The sequence below is a fragment of the Entelurus aequoreus genome, linkage group LG17, assembly GCF_033978785.1.
Source record: "Entelurus aequoreus isolate RoL-2023_Sb linkage group LG17, RoL_Eaeq_v1.1, whole genome shotgun sequence".
Taxonomy (NCBI): domain Eukaryota; kingdom Metazoa; phylum Chordata; class Actinopteri; order Syngnathiformes; family Syngnathidae; genus Entelurus; species Entelurus aequoreus.
In genome coordinates, this window is record NC_084747.1 from 540,388 (window position 1) to 556,338 (window position 15,951).

At 40.6% G+C, this 15,951-nt stretch overlaps 1 protein-coding gene across 5 annotated transcripts in view; it reads right to left on the reverse strand.

The window, feature by feature from the left end:
• Window positions 1–11,347, reverse strand: part of antxr2a (ANTXR cell adhesion molecule 2a) — a 143,899-nt gene extending 132,552 nt beyond the window's left edge. Inside the window, exons 1-3 of one of the 5 annotated variants that reach the window (XM_062024356.1) lie at window positions 11,063–11,346; window positions 10,606–10,951; window positions 8,859–8,930 (exon numbers count right to left, since the gene is read on the reverse strand). In XM_062024356.1, coding sequence (XP_061880340.1) covers window positions 8,859–8,930; window positions 10,606–10,775 — 242 coding nt within the window. In that variant the 5' untranslated portion in view covers window positions 10,776–10,951; window positions 11,063–11,346. Of the gene's footprint in view, window positions 1–8,858; window positions 8,931–10,429; window positions 10,449–10,605 lie in introns of those variants that run through there. The other 4 variants (XM_062024354.1, XM_062024355.1, XM_062024357.1 and 1 more) reach the window with 4 other exon arrangements.
• Window positions 11,348–15,951: the final 4,604 nt, after the last annotated feature.

A 15,951-nucleotide genomic window follows, 5' to 3' on the forward strand; every position in this document is an offset into this window, starting at 1 on the left:
AGACACTTTACCCACCTGCTCCCAGTGCCACCCACACTGGTTTGAATGTAACTTAGATATTGGGTTTCACTATGTAAAGCGCTTTGAGTCACTTGAGAAAAAGCGCTATATAAATGTAATTCACTTCACTTCACATCTTTGTGAATCAGCCTTTTCTGACATGAACTTCATCAAGAACAAACACAGAACACGCCTCACTGATGCACATCTGCAAGACTCACTCAGAGTTGCAGTGTCAAGTTACACACCAGAGTACAACACACTAGTTAACAGCATGCAATGCCAGGCTTCCCACTAACTGACAAAGAAACAGATAACAGATTTGGTGTCCAGTTCAAAGTGTGACATGATTTAAAAATTTGAGAGTTTACTTTTGTATTTGACATGAGTTATTATTTGTACAAACATGGTGCAAAGTAATTCATGATTTGTTCAAAAATGTTAGTGGCTAGCTAGTTAAAATGGGATATTGTGATTTCACAAGACTGTCTTAGAAGTGATCATTTGAAAATGATCAATTTGAAAAATGTGCACTTGGAGAAAATATAAAAATAAAGTGTTGCATATTGATATTTATCTGTTTCTATATATATTTATTGTGAGAAATCATTAAGATGATCAGTGTTTCCACAAAGATAAATATCATTAGTTATTAATAATAACAGAGTTAAAGGTAAATTGAGCAAATTGGCTACTTCTGGCAATTTATTAAAGTGTGTATCAAACTGGTAGCCCTTCGCATTAATCACTACCCAAGAAGTAGCTCTTGCTTTCAAAAAGGTTGCTGACCCCTGTGTTACACGGTGTACGTTGGATGAGGTTGTGACATCATGTGTGACTTGTTACACGGTGTACGTTGGATGAGGTTGTGACATCATGTGTGACTTGTTACACGGTGTACGTTGGATGAGGTTGTGACATCATGTGACTTGTTACACGGTGTACGTTGGATGAGGTTGTGACATCATGTGACTTGTTACACGGTGTACGTTGGATGAGGTTGTGACATCATGTGACTTGTTACACGGTGTACGTTGGATGACGCCAACACAGCCAGCAGGGGGTTGGATGTGTTCCTGTGGGGATAAGTTGGAGTTGTTAGTTCCACATGGCGGAACAGAAGCGTTCCTGGTGAGCGAGCGTCTTTCAGCAGATTGTACTCGCCGCGTTCCTCGCCGTTACTGTACATTGTCTGCCTGCGGCGCCGCCGCCACCACCAAACCCCCCTCGCCTTCGCCGCCACTACTCCCGTTGCAAATGGCCATTCTCACAGCCCAGAAGAGCGCTCCACTCCACCACCCACTCCCACCTGCCGCCTTGGCTATTTTCTTCCAGCAAGCTCCGTTCTGGCGGGGCGGCCGCCGTCTGTCCCGCGCTGGCAGCCGCCGCCAACACTTCCAGCCTCCGACTTTGCCGCTAAAATTTGGTCTGAAGAGAGGATGTGCGGGGAAGGGACGGACGCCTCGTCCTCCATAAGTCATGTGGGGAGCGCCATCGTGTGAAATGAGATGACTACACGGAATGTAGATAACCACAACGATGCCACCAGGCAACTCTTTCTGCTACTAATATTTACACAGGCAACTCTTTCTGCTACTAATATTTACACAGCAGTCAAGTTGTGTACATGCTAACAAATCCTTTTCAACTTATATTCATAGAATAGACTGCAAAGACAAGATATTTCATGTTCACACTGACAAACTTTCTTATTTTTTGCAAATATTAGCTCATTTGGAATTTGATGCCTGCAATATGTTGCAAAAAAGCTGGCACGAGTGGCAAAAAAGAGTGAGAAAGTTGAGGAATGCTCATCAAAGACTTATTTGGAACATCCCACAGGTGAACAGGCTAATTGGGAACAGGTGGGTGCCATGATTGGCTATAAAAGCAGCTTCACCAACAAGGACGGGGCGAGGGTCACCACTTTGTCAACAAATGCCTGAGCTAATTGTTTAACAACAACATTTCTCAACAAGGAATTGAGGGATTTCACCATCTACGCTCCGTAATATCATCAAAAGGTTGAGAGAATGTGGAGAAATCACTGCAGGTAAGCCATGATATTACACACCTTGGCTCCCTCAGGCATCAAAAAGCCACATCAGTGTGTAAAGGATATCACCACATGGGCTCAGGACCACTTCAGAAACCCACTGTCAGTAACTACAGTTGGTCGCTACATCTGTAAGTGCAAGTTAAAACTCTACTATGCAAAGCCACAGCCATTTATCAACAACACCCGGAAACGCTTGGCTGGGCCCGAGCTCATCTAAGATGGACTGATGCAAAGTGGAAAAGTCCCAAAAAGACAAGTGAGGAAAGGAGGAGGAAGTGGCTGTGGAGTTCAAATAAAAACAAAAGACTATTAGTGAGAGAACATTAATGTGAAGAATCTACAAAGCAGGAAGTTTTAATTGTGATGAGACACAAACTTTTCTGTAAAAATATGCCAAAGCAGACTTATTTCACAGCGAAGTAGAAGCACTGCCTCACACTCACACACGCACACGCACACGCACACACACACACACACACACCACAAGTGGATTTTACTTTTTAAAATTGTTGTTTGTATTGTAGCGATATGGTTTGTTAGAGTTAAAGATGTTTGGTGATTTCTGATTGTTTCTGAGGGCACCCAATGGATTTTTGTGCGCGTGTTGGCAGAGCAGCGCATACGGCACAGTTCAGCTTGTTGTTGTTGTTTGGTCCCATTTAATGTTGATCCTCACATACAGTACTGTATAGTTTACAGTCTACAAACCTGTATAGTCTACAGACCTGTATAGTCTACAGTCTACAGACCTGTATAGTCTACAGTCTACAGACCTGTATAGTCTACAGTCTACAAACATGTATAGTCTACAGCAGGGGTCACCAACGCGGTGCCCGCGGGCACCAGGTCGCCCGTAAGGACCAGATGAGTCGCCCGCGGGCCTGTTCTAAAAAATAAAAAAATAAAAATTTAAAAAAAAAAAAAAAAAAAAAAAAAAAAAAAAAAATAATTTTTTTTTAAATTAAATCTACATAGAAAAAACACAAGATACACTTTCAATCAGTGCATCAACCCAAACAACCTCCCCCATGCACACTCATCCACACCCACTCACACAAAAGGGGTTATTTCTTTCTGCTACCAATATTCTGGTTCCCACAACATAGACAACACATCTGCAAGGGCCACAGTCCCTGAACACAACATAGACAACACATCTGCAAGGGCCACAGTCCCTGAACACAACATAGACAACACATCTGCAAGGGACACAGTCCCTGAACACAACATAGACAACACATCTGCAAGGGACACAGTCCCTGAACACAACATAGACAACACATCTGCAAGGGCCACAGTCCCTGAACACAACATAGACAACACATTTGCAAGGGACACAGTCCCTGAAGCACTCATGATTGTATAGGCTGCTGGTCCACTAACATTTTCATTAATTACTATTTTTTATGTAATTCTTTTTATATTGTTTTACTTTCTTTTTTATCCAAGAAAATGTTTTTTATTTATTTATCTTATTTTATTTTATTTTTTAAAAAAGGGCCTTATCTTCAACAGACCAGGTTGTCAATGAAATTAGATTTGTTTAAAGGGTTTTTTAAAGCAGGCCCAGTCCAGATAATGTCCAAGTCGGACTCAGCAACACACACCTTCATTCATGTACACAGAAAAAAATTAGGGAACACAACAGATTGCATATAATTTATAAACAAAATTACATTTTCAAAATAAGCATTTATGTACAGTCCAGATTATGTCCAGGTCACTCAAATGAGGGAACACAACAACAGATATCATATAATCTATAAACATAATTATACTTTCAAAATAAGCCTTTGAGGACTTCTCATCTTTTTTTTAATGTTTTTTGGCATCATTATCGTTTTCAACCATGTAACTTTCTAAAGTTAGAAAATACTGAATAAATGTTTTACAGAAAGTAATACTAAGTGAATATCTCTTTTTGGCCTTTAAATAAACATTTTACCGAGTACTATAATTAAATTGACTAAATCATGATTGTCAATGAACTCTCCTAAAATAACAGAAACCACATTTGTGTACCACTCAATGTTTAAATACATCTTTGGAACAATTGATGCTTTTAAAGACAGACACATAGCTTCAAGGTTGAGAAGTTTCAGGCCCCCATATTCATACTCTTTGTACAAAACCTTTCTTTTAATCTTTTCTGGTTTGCCGTTCCAGACAAAATCAAAGACCCTCCGCTCATAAATCTTAAAAAAGTTTTGTGATGGAGCTGGTAATGACTAAAACAAATAAATAAATTGAGGAATATTTAACGAGTTGGCAATAGACATTCTACCATACAAGGTTAGGGATTTCCCTTTCCATAATTGCATAATTTTGTCCAGCTTTCTTAGTCGATTATCATAATTTACTGAGCCTAGATCTTCCAGATTTTCTGGGACAACAACACCAAGTATGTTAACTGGTCCATCTGTCCACAAAACAGGCACTTTGCATTCCATTCGAAAGGACGTTCCCTTTAGATTTCCGATCCTTAACATTTTACATTTATCATAATTAAGCTTAAGGCCAGATTGCTGTGAAAATATGTCGAAAAGATTAAGAAGGTTCCGCAAACAATGAGGAAAAATCTTATCTTTGTGAATCAGCCTTTTCTGACATGAACTTCATCAAGAACAAACACAGAACACACCTCACTGATGCACATCTGCAAGACTCACTCAGAGTTGCAGTGTCAAGTTACACACCAGAGTACAACACACTAGTTAACAGCATGCAATGCCAGGCTTCCCACTAACTGACAAAGAAACAGATAACAGATTTGGTGTCCAGTTCAAAGTGTGACATGATTTAAAAATTTGAGAGTTTACTTTTGTATTTGACATGAGTTATTATTTGTACAAACATGGTGCAAAGTAATTCATGATTTGTTCAAAAATGTTAGTGGCTAGCTAGTTAAAATGGGATATTGTGATTTCACAAGACTGTCTTAGAAGTGATCATTTGAAAATGTTCAATTTGAAAAATGTGCACTTAGAGAAAATATAAAAATAAAGTGTTGCATATTGATATTTATCTGTTTCTATATATATTTATTGTGAGAAATCATTAAGATGATCAGTGTTTCCACAAAGATAAATATCATTAGTTATTAATAATAACAGAGTTAAAGGTAAATTGAGCAAATTGGCTACTTCTGGCAATTTATTTAAGTGTGTATCAAACTGGTAGCCCTTCGCATTAATCACTACCCAAGAAGTAGCTCTTGCTTTCAAAAAGGTTGGTGACCCCTGGTCTACAGTCTACAAACCTGTATAGTCTACAGTCTACAGACCTGTATAGTCTACAGTCTACAGACCTGTATAGTCTACAGTCTACAAACCTGTATAGTCTACAGTCTACAAACCTGTATAGTCTACAGTCTACAGACCTGTATAGTCTACAGTCTACAAATCTTCAGTAAAATATGGAAGCCATTATTCATATTTACATTCTTTCTTATGGAGACTTTTGCTTCACTTTGCCTGTTGAAGAACCAATTAGGTTCCTAAGTGGAGGTTCCTAATTGGAGGTTCCTAATTGGAGGTCCCTAAGTGGAGGTTCCTAAGTGGAGGTTCCTAAGTGGAGGTTCCTAATTGGAGGTTCCTAAGTGGAGGTTCCTAATTGGAGGTTCCTCAGTGGAGGTTCCTAATTGGAGGTTCCTAAGTGGAGGTTCCTAATTGGAGGTTCTTAAATGGAGGTTCCTAAGTGGAGTTTCCTAAGCGGAGGTTCCTAATTGGAGGTTCCTAAGTGGAGGTTCCTAAGCGGAGGTTCCTAAGCGGAGGTTCCTAATTGGAGGTTCCTAAGCGGAGGTTCCTAATTGGAGGTTCCTAAGTGGAGGTTCCTAAGCGGAGGTTCCTAAGCGGAGGTTCTTAATTGGAGGTTCCTAAGTGGAGGTTCCTAAGTGGAGGTTCTTAATTGGAGGTTCCTAAGCGGAGGTTCCTAATTGGAGGTTCCTAATTGGAGGTTCCTAAGCGGAGGTTCCTAATTGGAGGTTCCTAAGTGGAGGTTCCTAAGTGGAGGTTCCTAAGTGGAGGTTCCTAATTGGAGGTTCCTAAGTGGAGGGAACTAATTGGAGGTTCCTAAGTGGAGGTTCCTAAGTGGAGGTTCCTAAGCGGAGGTTCCTAAGTGGAGGTTCCTAATTGGAGGTTCCTAAGTGGAGGTTCCTAAGTGGAGGTTCCTAATTGGAGGTTCCTAATTGGAGGTTCCTAAGTGGAGGTTCCTAATTGGAGGTTCCTAAGCGGAGGTTCCTAATTGGAGGTTCCTAAGCGGAGGTTCCTAATTGGAGGTTCCTAAGTGGAGGTTCTTAATTGGAGGTTCCTACTTGGAGGTTCCTAATTGGAGGTTCCTAAGCGGAGGTTCCTAATTGGAGGTTCCTAAGTGGAGGTTCCTAATTGGAGGTTCTTAAATGGAGGTTCCTAAGTGGAGGTTCCTAAGCGGAGGTTCCTAATTGGAGGTTCCTAAGTGGAGGTTCCTAAGTGGAGGTTCTTAATTGGAGGTTCCTAAGCGGAGGTTCCTAATTGGAGGTTCCTAAGTGGAGGTTCCTAATTGGAGGTTCCTAAGCGGAGGTTCCTAATTGGAGGTTCCTAAGTGGAGGTTCCTAATTGGAGGTTCCTAAGTGGAGGTTCCTAAGTGGAGGTTCCTAATTGGAGGTTCCTAAGTGGAGGGAACTAATTGGAGGTTCCTAAGTGGAGGTTCCTAAGCGGAGGTTCCTAAGTGGAGGTTCCTAATTGGAGGTTCCTAAGTGGAGGTTCCTAAGTGGAGGTTCCTAATTGGAGGTTCCTCAGTGGAGGTTCCTAATTGGAGGTTCCTAAGTGGAGGTTCCTAATTGGAGGTTCTTAAGTGGAGGTTCCTAAGCGGAGGTTCCTAATTGGAGGTTCCTAAGCGGAGGTTCCTAATTGGAGGTTCCTAAGTGGAGGTTCCTAATTGGAGGTTCCTACTTGGAGGTTCCTAAGCGGAGGTTCCTAATTGGAGGTTCCTAAGTGGAGGTTCCTAAGTGGAGGTTCCTAAGTGGAGGTTCCTAATTGGAGGTTCCTAAGCGGAGGTTCCTAATTGGAGGTTCCTAAGTGGAGGTTCCTAAGCGGAGGTTCCACTGCACTTGTAGTCAATGGCAACAGATAAGATGCATGTTACAAAGAGTAACAGGTGCAATACTTACAGTATAAACACTTTGTAGGAGCCAACAAAACAGCCTAGGTGAAATGGGTGCACACTTGCAAAAGAATGTGGACAGTAGAGTTATTATTATTAGTGTTAACAAATGAACATTAATGAACACATGAACACACAAAAGCACAACGCATTGGAACCAGTGAATCTATGGGTTCCGTGGTACCGGGAAATGGTTTGTTTCCACTGTGAAAGGTACCATGCCGAGTTATTGACACTATTGGAACTTACTCTCTTGCAGTTTGACTTACTTCCTGTTTTTACTTTCTGTTGTTGTTGTTGTTGTTGTTGTTGCTGCACAAGCTCACATATCAAAACATTTTCCTCTGAGGTGGCACTCACCTGACAAATGTGAGGTGGCACTCACCTGACAAATGTGAGGTGGCACTCACCTGACTAATGTGAGGTGGCACTCACCTGACTAATGTGAGGTGGCACTCACCTGACAAATGTGAGGTGGCACTCACCTGACAAATGTGAGGTGGCACTCACCTGACAAATGTGAGGTGGCACTCACCTGACTAATGTGAGGTGGCACTCACCTGACTAATGTGAGGTGGCACTCACCTGACTAATGTGAGGTGGCACTCACCTGACTAATGTGAGGTGGCACTCACCTGACTAATGTGAGGTGGCACTCACCTGACAAATGTGAGGTGGCACTCACCTGACAAACCTGAGGCGTCACTCACCTGACAAATGTGAGGTGTCACTCACCTGACTAATGTGAGGTGGCACTCACCTGACAAATGTGAGGTGGCACTCACCTGACAAATGTGAGGTGGCACTCACCTGACTAATGTGAGGTGGCACTCACCTGACTAATGTGAGGTGGCACTCACCTGACTAATGTGAGGTGGCACTCACCTGACTAATGTGAGGTGGCACTCACCTGACAAATGTGAGGTGGCACTCACCTGACTAATGTGAGGTGGCACTCATCTGACTAATGTGAGGTGGCACTCACCTGACTAATGTGAGGTGGCACTCACCTGACTAATGTGAGGTGGCACTCACCTGACAAATGTGAGGTGGCACTCACCTGACTAATGTGAGGTGGCACTCACCTGACAAATGTGAGGTGGCACTCACCTGACTAATGTGAGGTGGCACTCACCTGACAAATGTGAGGTGGCACTCACCTGACAAACCTGAGGTGTCACTCACCTGACAAATGTGAGGTGTCACTCACCTGACTAATGTGAGGTGGCACTCACCTGACTAATGTGAGGTGGCACTCACCTGACAAATGTGAGGTGGCACTCACCTGACAAATGTGAGGTGGCACTCACCTGACAAACCTGAGGTGTCACTCACCTGACAAATGTGAGGTGTCACTCACCTGACTAATGTGAGGTGGCACTCACCTGACAAATGTGAGGTGGCACTCACCTGACTAATGTGAGGTGGCACTCACCTGACTAATGTGAGGTGGCACTCACCTGACTAATGTGAGGTGGCACTCACCTGACTAATGTGAGGTGGCACTCACCTGACAAATGTGAGGTGGCACTCACCTGACTAATGTGAGGTGGCACTCACCTGACAAATGTGAGGTGGCACTCACCTGACAAATGTGAGGTGGCACTCACCTGACAAATGTGAGGTGGCACTCACCTGACAAATGTGAGGTGTCACTCACCTGACAAATCTGTCTGTGAGGTTCCTGACGAAGGAGTAGATCTCCACCCAGTCGGTGGCGACACTTCCTGATCTGAAAGGAGACAAAAGATGACATCAAGCTTCTTTCTGGCTCTTCTCCCCATCAGCCATGTTGTATTTTTTAGCCCGTCCATAGCGAGTCTACTGGCAACTGGGCGCTACTTTGTATTAGAAATGGCCAGAGCGGAGGATGCATGTGCACGCACGAGCCAGTCTGCCCCACAACAAGAGGGTGGAGGGAAAGAAGCAGCCTTGGACGACAATGGCGGGCTGGCGCAAAGCACTCTGGGTACATTTCACAGCCACTCGGGGACATGCTTGCTATGTTATGTTGTGATGTGTTATGATGTTTGCTATGTTATGTTGTGATGTGTTATGATGTTTGCTATGTTATGTTGTGATGTGTTATGATGTTTGCTATGTTATGTTGTGATGTGTTATGATGTTTGCTATGTTATGTTGTGTTATGATGTTTGCTATGTTATGTTGTGATGTGTTATGATGTTTGCTATGTTATGTTGTGATGTGTTATGATGTTTGCTATGTTATGTTGTGATGTGTTATGATGTTTGCTATGTTATGTTGTGATGTGTTATGATGTTTGCTATGTTATGTTGTGATGTGTTATGATGTTTGCTATGTTATGTTGTGATGTGTTATGATGTTTGCTATGTTATGTTGTGATGTGTTATGATGTTTGCTATGTTATGTTGTGATGTGTTATGATGTTTGCTATGTTATGTTGTGATGTGTTATGATGTTTGCTTTGTTATGTTGTGATGTGTTATGTTTGCTATGTTATGTTGTGATGTGTTGTTTGCTATGTTATGTTGTGATGTGTTATGAAGTTTGCTATGTTATGTTGTGATGTGTTATGTTTGTTATGCTATGTTGTGATGAGTTACGATGTTTGCTATGTTATGTTGTGATGTGTTATGATGTTTGCTATGTTATGTTGTGATGTGTTATGATGTTTGCTATGTTATGTTGTGATGTGTTATGATGTTTGCTATGTTATGTTGTGATGTGTTATGTTTGCTATGTTATGTTGTGATGTGTTGTTTGCTATGTTATGTTGTGATGTGTTATGAAGTTTGCTATGTTATGTTGTGATGTGTTATGTTTGTTATGCTATGTTGTGATGAGTTACGATGTTTGCTATGTTATGTTGTGATGTGTTATGATGTTTGCTATGTTATGTTGTGATGTGTTATGATGTTTGCTATGGTATGTTGTGATGTGTTATGTTTGTTATGCTATGTTGTGATGAGTTACAATGTTTGCTATGTTATGTTGTGATGTGTTATGATGTTTGCTATGTTATGTTGTGATGTGTTATGATGTTTGCTATGGTATGTTGTGATGTGTTATGTTTGTTATGCTATGTTGTGATGAGTTACAATGTTTGCTATGTTATGTTGTGATGTGTTATGATGTTTGCTATGTTATGTTGTGATGTGTTATGATGTTTGCTATGTTATGTTGTGATGTGTTATGAAAGCATGTACTGACACATGTATTCCAGTTTAGAGAGTTGAGGAGAAGACTTACTTGTCCAGGACGAAGTAAAGATCGTATTTAGAGAGGAGACTTACTTGTCCAGGACGAAGTAAAGATCGTATTTAGAGAGGAGACTTACTTGTCCAGGACGAAGTAAAGATCGTATTTAGAGAGGAGACTTACTTGTCCAGGACGAAGTAAAGATCGTATTTAGAGAGGAGACTTACTTGTCCAGGACGAAGTAAAGATCGTAGGCTCCATGACAAGAGGCTTCCTCCGCCCAGCACGTCGAGGCCAACACGCCCAGCAGCAGCGCGGCCAGGGCGGACACTTTCCAGCAAGTTGTCCGGGAGAAGAGTTCCCCCTCCGGAGTGAAGCGACGCGACTTTCTGCACATTGTAGGACTTGTTGCCGGCCAAGTTACTGAAGAGCAGGTCGACGGCGCGCTAGCCAGTGAGCTAGCCAGTGAGCTAGTGACGCATGGCAGCAACAAGTTCACCGCCTGGCCTGCGAAATAGCGGAAATTACCGAAGAGACGTCATCGTTGTTGCCTCACTTTGCATCCTCGGCACACTGGAAGTAGGCGAGGAGGAAGAAGACAAAACAAAGAGTGATGAAAACAAAGATGGTGCACTAAAGTTGCAACACTACCAACTTTACTTGCTGCTGCGTTCAGGGACTCACGGGATGCTGGGATTTGTTGCCTCCTTCAGGGACGCTGGGGGAAAAATGAACATCTGTGCCGAAACACTCCACGTGACGTCATCAAATAATGTGGAATCACTTTGGGAGTTATTATTATTATCATTATTATATAACAACGCAATACAGCTTTGATTTAAAAAAACAAAAACAAAACAAAAATCAAAATTTGTTTGAAGTTAATAATAATAATAATAATAATAGTTCTCTCTCTAAATACTTCAAATAATGTATTATGATTACTGCTATATTTCACAATAAATACTGTATAATAGGCGGTAATATATACATATGTTTGTATATATGTATGTATATATACATACAGTATATATGTATATATAATTGTATATATATATATATGTTTCTATATATGTATGTATATATACATACAGTATATATTTATATATGTATATACAATTGTGTATATATATAAATGTATGTATATATATACAAATGTATGTGTATATATATATATAAATATATATATAAATATATGTATATATGTATCTATATATTTATGTAAATATACATGTTGATGTATATTTTTTTATATGTATGTTGTTGTTGTATGTATATTTATTTATTTATTTATTTCGTAGTCGATTTGTATCTTTACTTGATTTGGTATATCTGAAGTTATTTTTTTGGAATGATTGTAAAGTGAATTGTTTGCTAATTATTCAGTTTTAATAACACATAAGTTTATATCTATATTTTTTTACCCCGACTCCAGGAAGAAAACTAACAGCTTCAGTTATCCAAATAAATAAACATGAATGAATATACAAGACGTGTACATTCCAACATTGAGTCCCGGTGGCACAATGCTAAGCTAGGCTAATTGCGAAATACATCTTCGTATTGCTGCATAACATATAGTTATGAAATACATCTTCGTATTGCTGCATAACATATAGTTATGAAATACATCTTCATATTGCTGCATAACATATAGTTATGAAATACATCTTCATATTGCTGCATAACATATAGTTATGAAATACATCTTCATATTGCTGCATAACATATAGTTATGAAATACATCTTCATATTGCTGCATAACATATAGTTATGAAATACATCTTCATATTGCTGCATAACATATAGTTCCATCAGCAGGTGTTTTCCAGGACCAAGAGGAACTTCCAAGACAGGTAAGAGATGCACACCTTGTTCAGACAAGAGTGTGGAAAGAGGATGTGAGTCACACGTGCCCTTGAGCAAGAAGAATAGTAATATAATACAATATAACTACAAACCCTGTTTCCATATGAGTTGGTAAATGGTGTTAGATGTAAATATAAAGTGAATACAATGATTTGCAAATCATTTTCAAGCCATATTCAGTTGAATATGCTACAAAGACAACATATTTCATGTTCAAACTCATAAACTTTATTTTTTTTTTGCAAATAATCATTAAATGTATAATTTGATGTCAGCAACACGTGACAAAGAAGTTGTGAAAGGTGGCAATAAATACTGATAAAGTTGAGGAATGCTCATCAAACACTTATTTGGAACATCCCACAGGTGAACAGGCTAATTGGGAACAGGTGGGTGCCATGATTGGCTATAAAAGTAGATTCCATGAAATGCTCAGTCATTCACAAACAAGGATGGGGCGAGGGTCACCACTTTGTCAACAAATGCCTGAGCAAATTGTTGAACAGTTTAAGAACAACCTTTCTCAAGCAGCTATTGCAAGGAATTTAGGGATTTCACCATCTACGCTCCGTAATATCATCAAAGAGAATGTGGAGAAATCACTGCAGGTAAGCAGCTAAGCCCGTGACCTTCCATCCCTCAGGCTGTACTGCATCAACAAGCCACATCAGTGTGTAAAGGATATCACCACATGGAACACTTCAGAAAGCCACTGTCAGTAACTACAGTTGGTCGCTACATCTGTAAGTGCAAGTTAAAACTCTCCTATGCGAGGCGAAAACCGTTTATCAACAACACCCAGAAAAGCCGTCGGCTTGGCTGGGCCTGAGCTCATCTAAGATGGACTGATACAAAGTGGAAAAGTGTTCTGTGGTCTGACGAGTCCACATTTCTAATTGTTTTTGGAAACTGTGGACGTCGGACCAAAGAGGAAAAGAACCATCCGGATTGTTCTAGGTGCAAAGTGTAAAAGGCAGCATGTGTGATGGTATGGGGGTGTATTAGTGGTCAAGACATGGGTAACTTACACATCTGTGAAGGCACCATTAATGCTGAAAGGTACATACAGCTTTTGGAGCAACATATGTTGTTATCATGGACGCCCCTGCTTATTTCAGCAAGACAATGCCAAGCCACGTGTTACATCAACATGGCTTCATAGTAAAAGAGTGCGGGTACTAGACTGGCCTGCCTGTAGTCCAGACATTGAAAATGTGTGGCACCTGCAATGTGAGAAGGGAGACCCCCGGACTGTTGAACAACTTAAGCTGTACATCAAGCAAGAATGGGAAAGAATTCCACTTCAAAAATGTGTCTCCTCACTTCCCAAACCAAAACTGAGTGTTGTTCAAAGGAAAGGCCATGTAACACAGTGGTGAACATGCCCTTTCACAACTACTTTGGCACGTGTTGCAGCCATCAAATTATAACTTCATTATTATTTGCAAAAAAAAAAGTAAAGTTTATGAGTTTGAACATGAAATATGTTGTCTTTGTAGCATATTCAACTGAATATGGCTTGAAAAGGATTTGCAAATCATTGTATTCACTTTATATTTACATCTAACACCATTTACCAACTCATATGGAAATGGGGTTTGTATATCAACGTGTTGACATGTAGAAGGTACGTCTGCAATATAAACACATCCTGCACTCTGCAAGGGGGCCCTTGATCTGTGGGGGCCTCCTGTGTGTCAGTCAATAAATGACAGGCTGTAACATATTCAATTGTACTGCAAACTCACTCCAAGTCCCTTCCTGCTCCGCCACTGATAATAATATGTCCATTTTCTTTTATTGTCTCTTGTATACTCAAAGCAGGATACATTAGGTCAGGGAAAAATACAGAGGCTATTTCATCCCTACAAGCCTGTTTTGAAGAGCAGAGAAACCAGAAAGACAGGCTTGTAGGGATGAAATGGCCACTGTATTTTTTCCTGACCTAATGTACATACATACATATATATATATATATATATATATATATATATATATATATATATATATATATATATATATATATATATATATATATATATATATATATATATATATATATATGTATATATGTATGTATATATGTATGTATGTATTTATATGTATAGATGTATATACAGTATATACGTATATATACTGTGGATAATGCATATGTTTAAGAGCTATTTCTTTATTCATAATCATGTTTGAATCAGCTCATATTTTTTCCTTAATTTTACTCTGTATACTAGTTTCTCTTTGTCTTCAGATTGCCTGTTTAGACAGGGTCGTAAACCATCAGGAATGTGAACACAACCCCCAAGTCTCTCTTCTTATCAGTGTTGAGGGGGGGGGGGGGGGGGGGGATGGCGGCTTTCTTTGTGTGAAAAGAGTTGCTTTTACCTGTGGAATGCCAGATCAACTTGGGCTACGCATTTGGATGTGTTGTTCGAGGCTGGTCTCTATTCTCAAATATTTGACAATAAATTACAAAATAACTATTCTGTGCTGGGTGGTACCTTTGAGTCAGTTTATATGTCATTAAGGAACTTGGGACTGACCAGCGTTTTACATCCCACTTGGAGGAACATCTGGTCAAACGCAACAATACACACACATATATATACATATACAAATATACATATATATGTATATATACATGTTTGTATTTATTTCATGTTTTTATCCATACATATATTTATGAATGTGATGTTATTAGACATACAGTATATGTGTTGATGTATACATAAATATATGTGATGTTATTAGACATATTTGTGTAGAAATGGTAGAAGGTTGAGGAGAGGGGAGCAGGGAGCAGGGAGCAGGGAGCGGGGAGCAGGGAGCAGGGAGCAGGGAGCAGGGAGCAGGGAGCAGGGAGCAGGGAGCGGGGAGCAGGGAGCGGGGGTCTGAGCGAGGGCCACAATGCGGCGTGGCGAGGACAGGAGCGCTGTGACAGGCTGGCAGGAACATCGGCAAGATGAAGCACCACAATGGCGGCGTTGGCGCCCGAGGCGAAGCTGCTGCTGGAGCGAGAGTGAGGAGGTCTCTCTCTCTCTCTCTCCCTCCCTCCCTCCCTCCCTCCCTCCCTCCATTCCTCCATTCCTCGCCTCAAAGACTTCCTTCTTCTTCTCAAAAGTGTGTTTGGCCCTGAGGGGACGGCACTTGGCGGCCATGAGCCTCAGCAATCAGCAGCCATCAGCAGTGACACCAGCGTGGCCTTCGCCTTGACTTCTTCTCCCAACACGCACTGAACATCATATTTCATGTCTCACTGACTCTTTCTAATACATGCACTCCTTCTTTTCTAATACATGCACTCCTTCCTTTCTAATACATGCACTCCTTCCTTTCTAATACATGCACTCCTTTCTAATACATGCACTCCTTCCTTTCTAATACATGCACTCCTTCCTTTCTAATACATGCACTCCTTCTTTTCTAATACATGCACTCCTTCTTTTCTAATACATGCACTCCTTCCTTTCTAATACATGCACTCCTTCTTTTCTAATACATGCACTCCTTCTTTTCTAATACATGCACTCCTTCCTTTCTAATACATGCACTCCTTCTTTTCTAATACATGCACTCCTTCTTTTCTAATACATGCACTCCTTCCTTTCTAATACATGCACTCCTTCCTTTCTAATACATGCACTCCTTCTTTTCTAATACATGCACTCCTTCCTTTTTAATACATGCACTCCTTCCTTTCTAATACA